Source organism: Cebus imitator, unplaced genomic scaffold (assembly GCF_001604975.1).
Source record: "Cebus imitator isolate Cc_AM_T3 unplaced genomic scaffold, Cebus_imitator-1.0 Scaffold30, whole genome shotgun sequence".
In the NCBI taxonomy this organism is placed as follows: Eukaryota; Metazoa; Chordata; class Mammalia; order Primates; family Cebidae; genus Cebus; species Cebus imitator.
This window is the reverse complement of record NW_016107345.1, coordinates 15,664-31,226: the sequence shown is the minus strand read 5'-3', so window position 1 is coordinate 31,226 and position 15,563 is coordinate 15,664. Positions and strand designations below refer to the sequence as shown.

The following is a 15,563-nucleotide window of genomic DNA, read 5'->3' as shown; positions in this document are numbered from 1 at the left end:
CAAAATTTTGCACAAGGGGCCGTGCTGCCCCCACCACACCTAGAGCCCCGTCTCTCTTTGCCTTCACAAACAGTTTGTGTTCCCAAAGAGAAAAATATTCAACCACATAGACTCCAGGTTTTCTGTATCATCCCTGGGCGTGGAAACCTTCACGAGGCCGGGGAAAGACCACACTTGCATCTAGTTGTATGCACTTCACAGGTGTTCATGCAGGTAACCAACCTCCCCAGACCTGTTTCTCATCCTGGAATCCCAATCACAGTAATGGGCAACCAGCTCCCTAAGCCAGAAAGCGCCCTGGAAGACCCCTGGATCCCCCTGCACCCCCACTCTAGAGGCTACCACCCATCTAAAGTCCCTCTCCCACACATCTCCCACCCTCCTCCCTCACTATTACCGTCTTGGCTCAAACCACTTCCCCAACTGGCCTGTCTCCTCCCGCCTTACGTGTCCCACCATGCTGTTTTCTGAAGGGCCTTTCAAAACCATCCAAGGCTCCTTGCAGCCTTCAGAACAGGGCCAGCCTCCATCAAGTCGGCCTCAACTTGACCCTTTCCATCAACCTGTACCACACTCTTCAGCCAGGCCCAGCACACAGCGCTCCCTCATGTAGTGGCCGTGTCACACCTCCAGCGTGTGCTCACTGCCTCCCTCGGCCAGAATGTCCTGTGCTGCAGCAGTGGCTCAATCCAACAGGTTATCCAGGCCCTGGTCCTCCAACCTGGCCAGACATGCCAGCCAGGGGAGTCTGTAGAATGCAGGCTAAGGCTGCGATGTGGGAACAACATGGTATGGAAACCTGATAGGGTGTCCTTCACACTAGGCCTTCTACCTGACTAGACTCTTCTCTGACTCCTGACTCCAATTCCCCTCTATAGCAATTACCTGTTATGCATCTGTCTGCCACCCAAGACTGTCCTCTTGGTAGGAGAGAGAGCATCACCTTCCTCTGGGTGTCCCCATATGCAGCTGGGTCAGGCCTAGGATATGGGTGAAGGGGAAAACCCAGGAGGTGACTTGAGTTCAGGCTGAAGTTCCCTGTTGGCCAGGTCCATGTTGCTCCTGGGGTCCATGTCCTCAACAGAGGCCAACAGTGTCTCTGGTGTATGTAGGGAAGAGGCAGGGAGGGTGTGAATGCCCCTACAGGGTCTGATTTTTGAACCAGACATTCTGCCTTTACATATAGCTAAGTGTCTAGAGGCTTACCTAATACAGAAGGGGAGAAAAGAGGTGTTACTTGGTGAAGTCTCACAGGCCCACCTTCACGGGTTAAGGCCACCAAGGGGGACAAAATAGATCTAACAGGTGGCCTGGGCTCCCTACAGTGAGTAAGGAGTGTGGACAGGTCGAGCCTGCTCTTTGGGTCCACACCTTTCAGAATCACAAGCCCCACAGAGCCATCAGGATGACCAAGGTCTGTGTGAGTGAGGACCCGTGTGCTACCCCTACGGCTACCATAGGAAAGTGTGCACCCTTATCGGGAAAAGTTTTTGGCTCCTCATTCCCCAATATATGTAAACTATTTACAAAGCTTTACCATCAATTCGTACATGAAATATTAAGTGTTATGAAGTGTATGCCCACTTTGAAGTGCTAATTCTCAGTCCCTCAGAATGTGATTCTATTTGCAGGTAGGGGTTTTAAAGAGGTAATTAAGTTAAAATGAGTTCATTAGGGTGAGCCTTAATCCAATATGACTGAAGTCCTTCTAAGAAGAGAATAGGACACAGAAGAAAGACTCTGTGAAGACAGCCAGCTGCAAGCCAGCAGAGGCCACCAAAGAAACCAGCCCTGCCAACACCTTGATCTTGGACTTTGGGGCTCTAGAAAGGAAAGGAAAGGAAAGAAGTGTCTGCTGCTTAAGCCACGCAGCCGGTGGTACTCAATTATGGCCTAAATGGGCCTTATGTTTTTTTCTCACACCCCACCTTGCAGACTACTGTCAGGAGGAACCTATGGCCCTGCTGGACTTTATAGGGCACCAGCTAGAGACAATGAGGGGTCTGGTAGCCTCCCCCGTGGGCCTGAGAGTATCTGGAAGAAATCTGAGAAGGCAGAGACCCCAACACTGGACGGACAGTAAGGGTTTGCCGCAGGCCAACCGTTGGACGGAACACCCCTCTCGCCAGTGTTTCCCAAGCTCGCCTCATCATAAGAATCACCTGGGGTACCTCTGAGCCACCCTGGGAGTTATGCGATGGGGCCAGGAACTTGGGTTTTGTTAGGTGAGCCAGGACCAGAAGCGTTTCAGGAACCGTGGTGCCACTCATGCCACCCCAGGAGATGGATTTGTCGGCGCAGTGTGCGTGCGCGGGCATCCCTATCCGGCAGAGGGAGGAAGGGAGGGAGCGAGGCCTGGAACACCGCGCAGTGGGTCTACCAGCCGCACCCCCACTCCACCTCCAGCCCCGCGGAGCCCTCCCCCTCCCGCGGTCCGGGCCTCGAACGAAAGCAACTAGGTCCCGCTGTTTCTGTCACTGCTGTATTTGCCCATCTATGTTTTGCGTCAGGCTTTCGTTCTCTGAACCAACAGGCGGATGGAAGAAATGCCTTCTGGTTCCAAAGCGAGTTACTCTGCGAAGTCCCAGACGCCCTTGTTTTCCTCCAGGGTGTGGCCCGCCCGTGACTCTTCTCTCAGGCTCTGGAGCCTTAAATAAAACCCAGGTTCCCCGCTCCCACCAAAGTCGGACCAGAGGGCGCGGCGCGCTGCGGGAGGGGACGGCCACCCCAGGGTCTGCGCGCCGAGTGCCGTGGGGAACGCCGTGTGCGGGTCGCCGGCCTCCCGCCCTCCCTCGGGTTTGCGCGCCCCAGCTCCCCGCTGACTGCAAGTTCCTCCCAACCTCGAAAGGCGTCTGCCCACCTCCGACCCCCGCCCCCAGGCTCGGCTCACCCAGGCTGGCAGGTGCAGGCCCCGCAGCTCGCGGCTGATGAACTCGCGTTCATTGTCAAGGAATTCGAAGGCGGCGGCCAGACGCCCGAGCTTCCCGCGGCGGTTCCTGCGCCACCACATCCACAGCAGGGCGCCGAGCAGCAACCAGGTTATGCTGAGCCCCAGGTAGCCGGCTAGGTAGACAGGCCCCAGGTAGAACAGCACGCGCACCACGAAGGTATAGAACTCCGGCAGCAGCTGGCTGGACAGGCGCAGCTCGGGGCCCGGCGCGCGCTGGGCTCCCGGGGCGCTGGGGGGCCGGGGGGCGCAGGGCTCCTCCGCTTGCATCTCGTCGCCGCCGTCTTACCCTTCCCGAGAGCTTCACCCGAGCTTAGGTACGCATTCCCCGACGCCCGGGCCCATCTGTCTCCCACGCGCGAGGACCAGGCCGCGCCTCCTTGCCCTGCTGGGACTCTCGGCGCTCCGAGCTCAGCGTTCTCTGCGGCACAGCGTTCTCGGCGCACTCGAGAGCGGCGCCTGGAAAAGCACCGAGCCGCGCTCGGCTCTAGTGAGCCCGCCGCTCCGGAAGTCTCCGCCCCAGGGGGGCGGGCCACGGGGGGCGGGCCCCCAGCCTGGCTCAAGAGCCACCTGCAGGTGAGCTCGACCTCCAACCCCAGCTGGCGGCACAGGCGTCAGGCGGAGGTGCGCTCTAGCCAGTCTGGGTGGACCAAGTGCAGCCCTAGGTGGTTGATGACTCACCGAGGCCTGTGTACAACTGGCTTATCATGGATAAACATCACCTAAAACCTGTTTGCTACACGCAGTCTATAATACACAGTACTACACCGTACAGGCTGGACTCAGCTGGCACTCGAGGCCCTCCCTCGGCAGGCTCAGCCAGGCCTCCCCAGCCTCAGATCCTGCTTCCCGGCCCTCCAACTGGCCCCTAGAGCCTGCAACGCTGCCAGCTCCTCTGGCATCTGTAAAGCTTGGACCTAGCCCCCAGCCTCATCAAGCTGAGCTCAGGACCCCTCCTGAGCGCCACAAAACCCTCTGCCCGGCTCTCCCCACCCTCTCTATGAGGTGTCAGTTTGGATCGTCATTCCCGGCAACATCAGACCCGGAACTTCCGGGGGCCGGCCCGTTCTGGCCATCTCTGGGGCGCCCAACAAGGGCAAGTGACCGGTGAATAAAAGGAGAGATAAAGAGGAAGCCCCGAGGTGCGTGAGAGTCGACGGCAAAGCCCATGGTTTCTAGCCATTGAATGATCAGAGCAGGTGGAGCTCCGAATCGCTTAAGTTCTGATAGTAAATCATCTTGTGGATAGCATATATTTCAGGCGACCACATGAAAGGGCTCACATCAGTTACTGGAATGTGATTTTGGAGTTGACAAATGTACAGGAATGATTTAGAATGACTCTATATCCTTTCAACGGCTTTATGGAAAGGCTGGAGCCGATGGATGGCCATCATAAGACAGCTGTATTCTCTTCTTTTTCTCGCTGTCTTTCTCTCTCTACCCCCACCCTCGCTCTCTCTCGTTCTCATTCTCTTTCCCTCTTGTTCTCTCTCTTTTTCTCTGTCTGGTTTTATCCTTCTCTCTTGGATAAAATTACTTACCGTAATGAATTTTTTCAACAATGGGTATATTCCTGGTGGTCAGAATACCTGGACCCTTCTCTGTTCTTGGCTTTCCAGGACTCAGCCAAAACAGAGGCTGAAAGTCCCCCAACTTAACATCCGGTTACACTGGCAGGTCCCAGTGTAGCCTGGGAAATCAACCTAAGAAATGCTGCTTACTGGAGTTCCTTCTAGAGAGTTGCATGTACACAGTCCTATTAAAGGCTCTGTGAAGTCCTTCAGACAAAAAGCTATTAAATTCTATTTAACCCAGTGTTTCCCAGATTATTTGACCACAGAATTCTTTCCTGAAAATACTTCTCTGTTGGTTGACCCCGGTCTGCTGAAGCAAAAGAGCGTGTACAATAGGGATGCTGGGAATTCTGGAATCTGAGGCCGAATGTGGCTGCTCTCAGGATGGACGGACCAGGAAGCTAATTGGCAGAACTGCGTTCTCATCCTGCGTCCCTCCCTGCTGACCTGCCTGGCTGGCTGAAGTGCAGAACAGACTTTTCTTCCAACATCCAGAGCTGCAGGGCACAGGTCTCAGCAATCCAGAGAGACGGCCTTGACCCTTACCCTGTCCCGATTTCAAATCCCTTGGAGAGGATACAACTGAATCTATCATCCCCTTCGTCCTTCACACACAGCAGGTCCACACCTCAAACCCCACGTGAGTTAGTTTGGGAGACGGTGTGGAAGGTAGTGAGTTTGTGGGGGGATTACTAGAGAAAAGAAGGTTGGTTGTTTGTGAACTGGATGGAAACCCACTGCGACAGTTGCCCAGCCTGAGACCTGCGGGACATTGCCACCCCCAGCTGCATCGCATTTCTGTTCCTTGAACACATCAAGTTCATTTATGCCGCAAGGCTTTTGAACTTGCTGTTCTCTCTACCTGGAATGTTCCTCTTCTAAAACTTCTCCAAAGTACATTAGGGCGGTGGGATTATTACTTCATTTCCCACTTTTTAAATGTATTTTTAAATTTTTATTTATTTATTTTTTGAGACGGAGTCTCCCTCTGTTGCCCAGTCTAGAGCGCAGCGACGCAATCTCAGCTCCCTGTAACCTCCGCCTTCAGGGTTCAAGCAATTCTCCTGCCTCAGCCTCCCAAGTAGCTGGGATTACAGGCACCTGCCATGATGCCCAGATAATTTTTGTATTTTTAGTAGAGACGGGGTTTTGCCATGTTGGCCAGGCTGGTCTTGAACTCCTGACCTCAAAGTGATCCACCTGTCTCAGCCACCCAAAGTGTTGAGATTACGGGTGTGAGCCACCATGCCTGCCCCCTCCTTTTAAAAACCTTATTTATAATGTCAGTAAAATACTCTCATAAATTAAATATATGAGAACACTGAGAATATGGCATTGAAAGCTCTCCACCCCACCTGAGATGGAATCTGTGCCTAGAACATTGGAGCCTTTATTTCCCTTGACCTGGACATCTCGTTACTGCAGCCAGCAAAATAATATTTGATGAGTGGTTTAATCACAGCCAAACCTGGGGAGAATGATGCCTTCCAGAGCCTTTGCCTGAACACATTTGAATGTGCATCCTATTACATACTAGCTGTTTGAAGAACAGTAGCTCAAATAAATATTCATTGGTCACTAGTGTGGATCGAATTGTGTCTATGTTGAAACCCTTGGTACCTGTGAGTGTAATCTTATTTGAAGTAGAGTCTCTGGGCCAGGCACGATGGCTCACACCTGTAATCCCAGCACTTTGGGAGGCCGAGGCAGGCGAATCACCTGAGGTTGGGAGTTCAAGACCAGCCTGACCAACAAGGAGAAACCCCGTTTCTACTAAAAATACAAAAAAACAGCCGGGCGTGGTGGCGGGTACCTGTAATCCCAGCTACTCAGGAGGCTGAAGCAGAAGACTCGCTTGAACCCAGGAGGCAGAGGTTGCAGTGAGCTGAGATCAAGCCATTGCACTCCAGCCTGGGCAACAAGAGCAAAACTCCGTCTCAAAAAAAAAAAAAAAAGAAAGAAAGAAAGAAAGAGCCTCTGCAGATGTAACCAAGTTAAGATGAGATCATATTCAATTAGGTTGGACCCTAAATTCAATGACTGGTGTCCTTATAAGAAAAAGGAGATTTGGAGATGGGAATACAGAGGAGACACAGGAAGGAAAGGCCATGTGAAGACACACGTAGAAACCAGAGTGGTACAGCTACAGGGCAAGGAATGTCAAGCATTGCTGCCACCCACCAGGAGCCAGGAAGAAGCAAGGAAGGATTCTTCCCTAGAACATGGGAGAGAGCTCAGCCCTGCTGGCCTCCAGAACTGTGAGAGTAAATTCCTGTTGTTTTAAGCCATCCTGTTTGTGGTACTTCATTACTGCAGCCCTAGGAAATGAGTACAGCCTTCTGCTGAGTGCCAGGCCCCGTTCCAGGCATAAGAGATTCAGGGTGAACAAAACAAACAGGCTCACTGCTCTCATACAGCTGACGTTCTAGTGCAGGAAGACAGATACCAACATTTAAATAAAGTGCAAGAAAATAGCAAAAGGAAAGGTGCTCTGCAGATAGTGCAGTGGGTAGGCTGAGAGACAGTGACTGGCGTGGGGAGAAGGGCTGCTTTAGCCAGATTGATTCGGAAAATTAGGTTGAAACCTAAATTAAAAAGGTGACCAAAGTGTACATAAAACTTTACTATTATTATTATTATTATTATTATTTTGAGACCGAGTTTCACTCTCATCAGCAAGGCTGGAGTCACAATTTTGGCTCACTGCAACCTCCAGGAGAATCAAGCGATTCTCCTGCCTTGCCTCCCCAGTAGCTGGGATTACAGGTGTGTGTCACCACACAAAGCCAATTTTTTTCTATTTTTAGTAGAGACAGGGTTTCTCCATCTTGGCCAGGCTAGTTTCAAACTCCTGATCTCAGGTGGTCCACCTGCCTTGGCCTCCCAAAGTGCTGGGGTTGCAGGCAGGAACTACAGTGTCCAGCCCAATTTTATTATTTTTTTAAATTTAGTATCTCACAAATCATCTCTTCTTTGGAACAGAAAGATATATGTCTTCTGCTATGTAGGTGTCATTAGTTTTTTGTTTGTGTTTTGTAGAAGTGGAGTCTCACTCTGTTCCCCAGGATGGAGTGCAGTGGTGTGACCTCTGCTCACTGCAACCTCCGCCTCCCAGGTTCAAGCTATTCTCTTGCCTCAGCTTCCCAAGTAGCTGGGATTACAGGCATGCACCACCACACCCAGCTAATTTTTTTGTATTTTTAGTAGAACGGGGCTTCACCATGTTGGTCAGGCTGGTCTCAAACTCCTGACCTCGAATCATCCACCTGCTTCAGCCTCCCAAAGTGGTATGAGCCTCCATGCCCAGGGGTGTCATTAATTTTATTTTATTTTTTATTTCCATACAGAGCTAGAGAAATTTTCTGTGTCTGTTCCCTCTGTTAGACTGGGGATTCTTTGAGAGCAGCAGCTGTATCTGGTATATCTTTCTGTCTCAGTGCGTAGGTTCGAGCCTGACCTACAGGAGGAGGCTAGGGAGCATGGGGTAAAATCAGAATATCTTACATTTGTTTGAGTTTAAATTGAGACTCAAGCACTTACTGACTCTGGAATTAGAGAATGTGTAGTTCCATTTCCTTATCTGTGGAATGCAGATCATAATATTTAAACCATAGGGTGGTCATGAGGACTGAGTCAGATACAATGTGCGTAAGGCTGTATATCCAGATGGGGATGTTGTCAGGGAAGAACTAGGGTTTTGTTTGTCTTGTTTGACTTTTTACAACAAGAATGTATTTGTGTTTTATCTGTATAATTTTTAAAGTTTTTTGTTTTTTGTTTTTTTGTTTTTTGAGTTGGAGTCTTGCTCTGTAGCCCAGGCTGGAGTCCAGTGGTGCAATCTCAGCTCGCTGCAACCTCCACCTCCCAGGTTCTGGTTCAAGCAATTCTCCTGCCTCGTCTCTACTAAAAAAAGTTTTTATTGTTGCAAAATACATATAATATTTACTATTCTAACCATTTTAAGGGTACAGCTCAGTGGTAATAAGTACACGCGGACTGTTGTGTAACCATCACCACCATCTCCAGAACTCTTCGCCTTGCAAAACCAAAACTTTATACCCATTAAACAATAACTCCCCTCCACACCCTCCAGTACCCACAACCACCATTCTGTTTTCTGTCACTCTGATTTTGACTACTCTAGATACCTCATGTAAGCGGAATCTTACATTCTGTAATTCCATATGTTTATGTGGAATTATAATTACAAACATAATTCCACGTTTGTCTTTTTTTGTGACTGGCTTTTTTTTTTTTTAGCATAAATGTCTTTAAGGTTCATCCATGTTGTAGCATTTGTCAGAATTTCCTTCCTTTCCAAAGCTGATCCTTCACTGTATTTACCACATTGTGTCTTTCCAACCATCTGTCCATTGTCGCTTGGGTTGCTTCCACATTGTAACAACTGTGAGTAATGCTGCTGTGAACTGGGTGTACAAATATCTCTTCTTCAACCTTGCTTTCAGTTCTTTTGGGTAATACTCAGAAATGGAATTGCTAGATCAATGGTAATTCTATTTTTAATTTTTGAAGACCTGCCATTCTGCTTTCCACAGCAGCTGGACCATTTCATATTTCCATCAACAGTGCACAAAGGTTCCAATTTCTCCACATCCTTGCCAACACTTGTTAGTTTTTTTTTTTTTTTTTTTTTTGAATAGTAACCATTCTAATGGATGTGAGGTTGTATCTCATTATGGTTTTTGATTTGCATTCTCTGATGATTAGTGATGCTGAGCATCTTTTTGTGTACTTTTTGGCCATTTATATAGCATCTCATTTTTTAAAACACAAAAACAATGATTTTCTGTATGACTGCGGGCAAATCCTACTCCCACTCTAGACTTTGGCAAGCTGTTGGATCAAATGAAGGATTTAACCAGAGTGTTTCTGAGGTCTTACCATGCAAAAGGCATCCAATTCTCTGAGTGTATCTGAATAGTTTTCTGGTTTGCCAAGCTTAGCCCCTATCAGAGTGCCTGGAGTGCAGCAGGTGCTCAATGTTCGTGAAGGAACGCACACGTGAATGAACACATGAAGGTTCTGAGCCACAAACAGGACACTCCTTCTCACGTTGCCTGATGAACAGGTGGAGAGAAAGCTGCAGCCCCTTAGGCCGCTCACCCTATCAACTTTTTGGGCTGTGCCTAGAACCAATATGACAGCCAGTGAAACTGACCACATTTAGAGCACGGTTTGGGGCCCTGGGGGTGAGAGCAGTTGCAGGGACTGCATGAAAGAAGCCAATTATTTTACACTTTTATCATGAAAACTTGGTGGAGGTGGGTGGAGGAGGAGCAGCAGGAAGACATCGGGAGTGGGAGAATAGCGATGTCTCTGCAATGTCCTACATGATCTGGCCCCTGCCTACCGCCCAAGATCACCTCTTGAGGGATCCAGCCTGCGCCGGGGTCTCCAGCCCCACCACACTTCTCACACACCTCACACCCTAAGTGTGAAGCAGGTGGCCTGCTTGGTGTTCACTGTTCTGGGAGAAGGTGGAGTTGCTGTCCTCTTGGACAGTCAGGCTCTGATTGCTTCACTTTCTCTAACATGGTGTGGTATGGAGGCCAGGAGGACAACCACCATGTTGAAACCTCAGCCAGGCCTCGCTTACAGACCATGAGCAGAATCTGTGACCTCATATCCCTCCCCATACCTGCCCTTGCTGCTTGCGGACAGGTGTGCATAGTTCCAGGACTTCTTTTTTCTTTCTTTTTCTTTTTTTTTTTGAGATGGATTCTTGCTCTGTCACCAGGCTAGAGTGCAATGGCAAAATCTCAGCTCACTGCAAACTCGCCTCCCAGGTTCAAGTGATTCTCTTGCCTCAGCCTCCCAAATAGCTAGGACTATAGGCACACGCCACCATGCCCAGCTAATTTTTGTAATTTTAGTAGAGACAGGGTTTCACCATCTTGGCCAGGATGATCTCGATATCTTGACCTCGTGATTTGCCTGCCTCGGCCTCCCAAAGTGCTGGGATTACAGGTGTGAGCCATCACACCCGGCCCAGGTTCCAGGACTTTTAGACAGGGCCTGGAAGCTATGGTTTGGGACATCCTTCCCACATTCCCTCATCCCTTCCCACAGTGTTATTCCTACCCTGTCCCCTCTTCTCGGCTCTGCTCCACTCCTGCAATTCTTTTTTTTTTTTTTTTTTTTAAGAGATGGTCTCACTCTGTCACCCAGGCTGGAGTGCTAAGTAGTGTGAACATATCTCGACCTCTTGGGCTCAAGTGATCCTCTGGCCTCAGCCTCCTGAGTAGCTGGGACTACAGACACACACCACCACTAACTTTTATATTTTCATAGACAGAGTCTGGCTATGTTGCCCACGCTGGTCATGACCTTCTGGCCTTAAGCAATTCTCCCTCCTTGGCCTCCCAAAGTGCTAAGATTATAGGTGTGAACCACAGTGCCAGTCCTAATTTGTTAACATCTATGATTATTCAGACATTTTGTGTATTCTTATGTTAGGTTTAGGTTCAATATGTTATAGTTTCCTTATTTGTTCTGTTTAAAAATATTCTATTTTCCTTTGTGAGTTTCTCTTTGATTTATTAATTATTTAGAAGTCTCTTCTCTAACTTTTAAATAGGTGGAGATTTTCTAGTTTATTTGTTATTAACTATTTGATTTTTTGTGGTTAGAAAACGTATATTGTATGACTTAAAGCCTCAGAAATGTGGTGAGTCTTGTTTTATGGCACGGCAAAGAGTCTATGTTGGTCCCATGAGTGCTTGAAAATAAGGTATATTCTGTAGTTGTTCTATAAATGTCACTTACATCAAGAGGATTGATAATATTGCTTAGAACTTCTATATTCTTGCTAATTTTTTGTCTAGCTATCATCTAAATTACTGAGCGCAGCGTTAAACTTTCCAAATGTGCTTGTTATTATTTCATCTTCAGATTCTGTCAAATATTGATTCATGTATTTTGAAGCTCTGCTATTAGGCACATACACATTTTATAATTATGTCTTCCTAATAGATTCACCATTTTATTATTATAAAATATCCCTGTTTATCTTTGACAGTTCTTCTTGTCTTGAGGTCTATTTTGCCTGGTATGAATGTACGCACCCTAGCTTTTTCACGCTTACTGTATGTATGATATGTCTCTTTTCATCCCTTTACTTTCGACCTGTGTGCTTACGTTTAAAATGTGTCTCATATACATAAAGTTGAGTCATTGTCTAATTACCAGTCAGATCACCTCTGTCTTTAATCGTAGTGTTGAAGTCCTTTTTTATTTGATGTAATAACTGATATATCTGGTCTCAAGTGTGCTGTGTTGTTCTTTGTTTTCTCTCAGCTCTATCTGGTGTCTGTTCCCCTTTTCTCCCTTTCTGCCTGTATTAGTTCGTTCTCTCACTGCTATAAAGAAGTGTCTGAGACTGGGCAAGTTATACAGAAAAGAGGCTTAATTGGCTTACAGTTCTGTAGGCTGTGCAGGAAGCATGGCTGAGGAGGCCTCGAGGAACTTACAATCAAAGGGCAAGCAAGCATGTTTTCCGTGGCTGGAGCAGGAGGAGGTGAGAACTCTATCATGAGAACAGCACCCAAGGATGGCAACGAAACCATCTTGAAGGATCCGCCCCCATGATCCAATCACCTTCTACCAGGCCACATTGCCAACACTGAGAATTACAACTGAACATGAGATTCGGTTGGGGACACAGATCCAAACCATATCACTACCATTCAAACATTCAGCAAAGAGAAAATTGACAATTCTTAACCAAATTGGAAGGTTTTAACATCCCTCCCTTAGCAACTGGCAGACAAAAGAAATCAACAAAGATATAGATCTGAAAGAGACGTTCAAAACTTGACTTAATTGATATTTGAAAGATGACCCTATACCACAAAATGGCCAACTACCTTCTTTTCAAGGGCATATGATACATCTTATGATGGTCCAGATCATTAAAGGGTCTGAAATTATGGAGAATAGAGTCTCTGATCACAGTGGAATTAAATTAGTGCTTAAGAAAAATCAGATAATTAGAAAAACCCAAAATATTTAAAAATTAAATAACACACTCTATATAATCCATAGATCAAAAGAGAAATCACAAGAGAAATTAGAAAATATTTTAATCTAATGATAACATATTAAAGTTTATCAGATGCAGCTAAAGCAGTGGTAAGAAAAAATCTATAGCTTAAATGTTTGCTTATATTAGAATGAAGAAAAGTCTAAAACCAATGATCTGTATTCCTACCTCAAGAAACAGGAAAAACAAGTATAAATTAGACCTAAGGTAGAAGAAAGCAAATCATAAAGACAGGTACAGTAATTAATTAAATAAAATATAGACCAACAATAAAGAAAATCAATGAAATAAAAAACCGGGTCTTTGAAAATATCAACAAAATTGATAAGCTTTCAGCTAAACTAAGCAAGGAAAAAGAGAAAAGATAAGTATTAATGTCAGCAATGAAAGAAGGGACATGACTATGGCCTCCACAGACATTAAAAGGATGACAAGGGAATAAAATACTATGAACAACTTTATGCAAAATAATTGAACAATCTAGATGAAATAGAAAAGTTTCTTCTGGGACACAAACTACCAAAGAAGAAACAGAAATTTTGAATATCCTTATGTTAATTCCAAATATTGAATTTGTAATTTAAAATGTCCCACAGAAGAAACTCCAGGTCCAGAAGGCTTTACTCGTGAATTCTATGAAACATTATTTTTTAAAACAGCAATACTATACAAACTCTTCCCCCACTTCAAGATGGAGTCTTGCTCTGCTGCCAGGCTGGAGTGCAATGGTTCAATTGCACTCACTACAACCTCCACCTCCCAGGTTCAAGCAATTCTCCTGCCTCAGCCTCCCAAGTAGCTGGGATTATAGGTGTACACCGCCACACCTGGCTAATTTTTGTATTTTTAGTAGAGACGAGGTTTCACCATGTTGGCCAGTCTTGTCTTGAAATCCTGACCTTGTGATCTGCCTACCTCAGCCTCTCAAAGTGCTGGGATTATAGGTGTGAGCCACCACACCTGGCCTACAAACTCTTTTCTTTAAATACAGACGTATAAAACACTTCCCAAATTCATTTCATGAGGCCAGTATTACCTTAATATGAAAACCAGACGAAGACACTACAGGAAGAGAGAACTCTAGACCAGTATTCCTCACAAATACAGATGCAAATTTAAGTAAAATTAAATGTATGTATCTCTGTCCATGTTTACCTGATATTAATAATGACTGTTTCTTTCTTTCTTTCTTTCTTTCTTTATGAAATGGAGTCTGGCTCTGTCACCCAGGCTGGAGTGCAGTGGTACAGTCTAAGCTCACTGCAACCCCAGCCTCCGAGGCTCAAGTAATCCTCCCACCTCAGCCTCCCAAGCAGCTGGGACCACAGACCTGCACCACCAAGGCCAGCTAGATTTTTTTTTTGAGACAGAGTCTTGCCCTTTTGCCCAGTGAGGAGTGCAGTGGTGCCATCTCTGCTCACTGCAACCTCCCCCTCTCGGGTTCAATTCTTCTGCCTTGGCCTCCCGATTAGCTGGGTTTACAGGTACCTGCCACAGTGCTCGGCTAGTTTTTACATTTTTAGTAAAGACTGGGTTTCACCATATTGGCCAGGCTGGCCTCGAACTCCTGACCCCAAGTGATCTGCCCACCTCAGCCTCCCAAAGTGCTGGGATTACAAATGTGAGCCACCATGCCCAGGCAGTGATGACTGTTTCTGGTTGGCGATTTTTTTTCAAACTTTATTGTTGTACTTTTTTATAGTTATTTTTAATAAATATGTATTATGCAGCATAATACTTTTTCTTTAAAAAGCCATAAGCAAATAGTCAAATTATTAGTTCTAGATGATGAAAATATGAATAATTTCCTTTTCTTTGTACTTTTCTGCATTTTAAAATAAAAAATAGACATGAGTTGCTAGTTTCAGGTACACAGTCTTTAAAATATTAGGTAGTTTCTTTTGATTCCTGTTTTGTTTTATTTTACCTTATTTTACTATTTTATTTTATTTTTGAGACAGGGTGTCACTTTGTCCCCCAGGCTGGAGTGCAGTGGCGCAATATCTCACCACAGCCTTGACCTCCTGGATTTAAGTGATCCTTGCACCTCAGCCTCCTGAGTAGTTGGGACTGCAGGTGTGCCCTACCACACCCAGATAATTTTTTTTTATTTTTTTATTTGTAGAGACAGGGTTTTGCCACATTGGCCAGGCTGGTCTCGAACTCCTGAGCTCCAGCGTTCTACCTGCCTTGGCCTGCCAAACTGCTAGGATTATAGGCAGGAGCCTCTGTGCCCAGCCTGATTCCTATTTTATATAGTTTTCTATTGGAAACGTATGCTGACTTTTATCAAATATCTTCCCAACATCTATAAGTCTGATCACATGGTTTTTAAATTATCCTAATACTGAACCACACTTGCATTCCTGGTGGAACCAGTTTGTTACACAAATGTCTACGTTGTCTAAGAACAGTTTCATTTTAGTAATAAAAACCCTGTTCAATATTAAGTAATATTGGAACTCTAGTTTTTTATCTAACTTAAATTTCTCCTCTCCTTTAGCACTGCCTTCAGCTGGGAAATCTGTGATGGGGACAGTGTTCTGCCTTCCTGCCTTCCTTCATTTCTTCCTTCCTTCCTTCCCTCCCTCCCTCCCGCCTTCCCTCCTTCCCTCCTTCCTTTCTTCCTTCCTTCCTTTCTTTCTTTCTTGATGGAGTCTCACTCTGTCATCCAGCCTGGGGTGCAGTGGCTTCACTTCTTTTCTTTTCCCTTTCTCTCTCTCTCTTTCTTTCTCTTTCTTTCCTTCTTTCCTTTTTTCCCTCTTTCTTTTTTTGATGGAGTCTCACTCTGACACCCAGCCTGGAGTGCAGTGGCTTCAGCTCTCTCCTTCCTTCCTTCCTTCCTTCCTCTCTCTCTCCTTCCTTCCTTCCTTCCTTCCTCTCTCTCTCCTTCCTTCCTTCCTTCCTTTCTTCCTTCCTCTCTCCTTCCTTCCCTCCTTCCTTCCCTCCCTCCCTCCCTCCCTCCCTCCTTCCTTCC

At 46.5% G+C, this 15,563-nt stretch overlaps 1 protein-coding gene across 6 annotated transcripts in view; it reads right to left on the bottom strand.

Annotated features, from left to right (window-relative positions):
- Positions 1–3,583, bottom strand: part of ESYT3 (extended synaptotagmin 3) — a 64,877-nt gene extending 61,294 nt beyond the window's left edge. For 4 of the 6 annotated variants that reach the window (XM_017523680.2, XM_017523678.2, XM_037736814.1 and 1 more), the window contains exon 1: positions 2,891–3,388. In XM_017523680.2, the coding sequence (XP_017379169.1) occupies positions 2,891–3,217 (327 nt within the window). In that variant the 5' untranslated portion in view covers positions 3,218–3,388. Of the gene's footprint in view, positions 1–2,890 lie in introns of all 6 variants that reach the window. The other 2 variants (XM_037736815.1, XM_017523677.2) reach the window with 2 other exon arrangements.
- Positions 3,584–15,563: the final 11,980 nt, after the last annotated feature.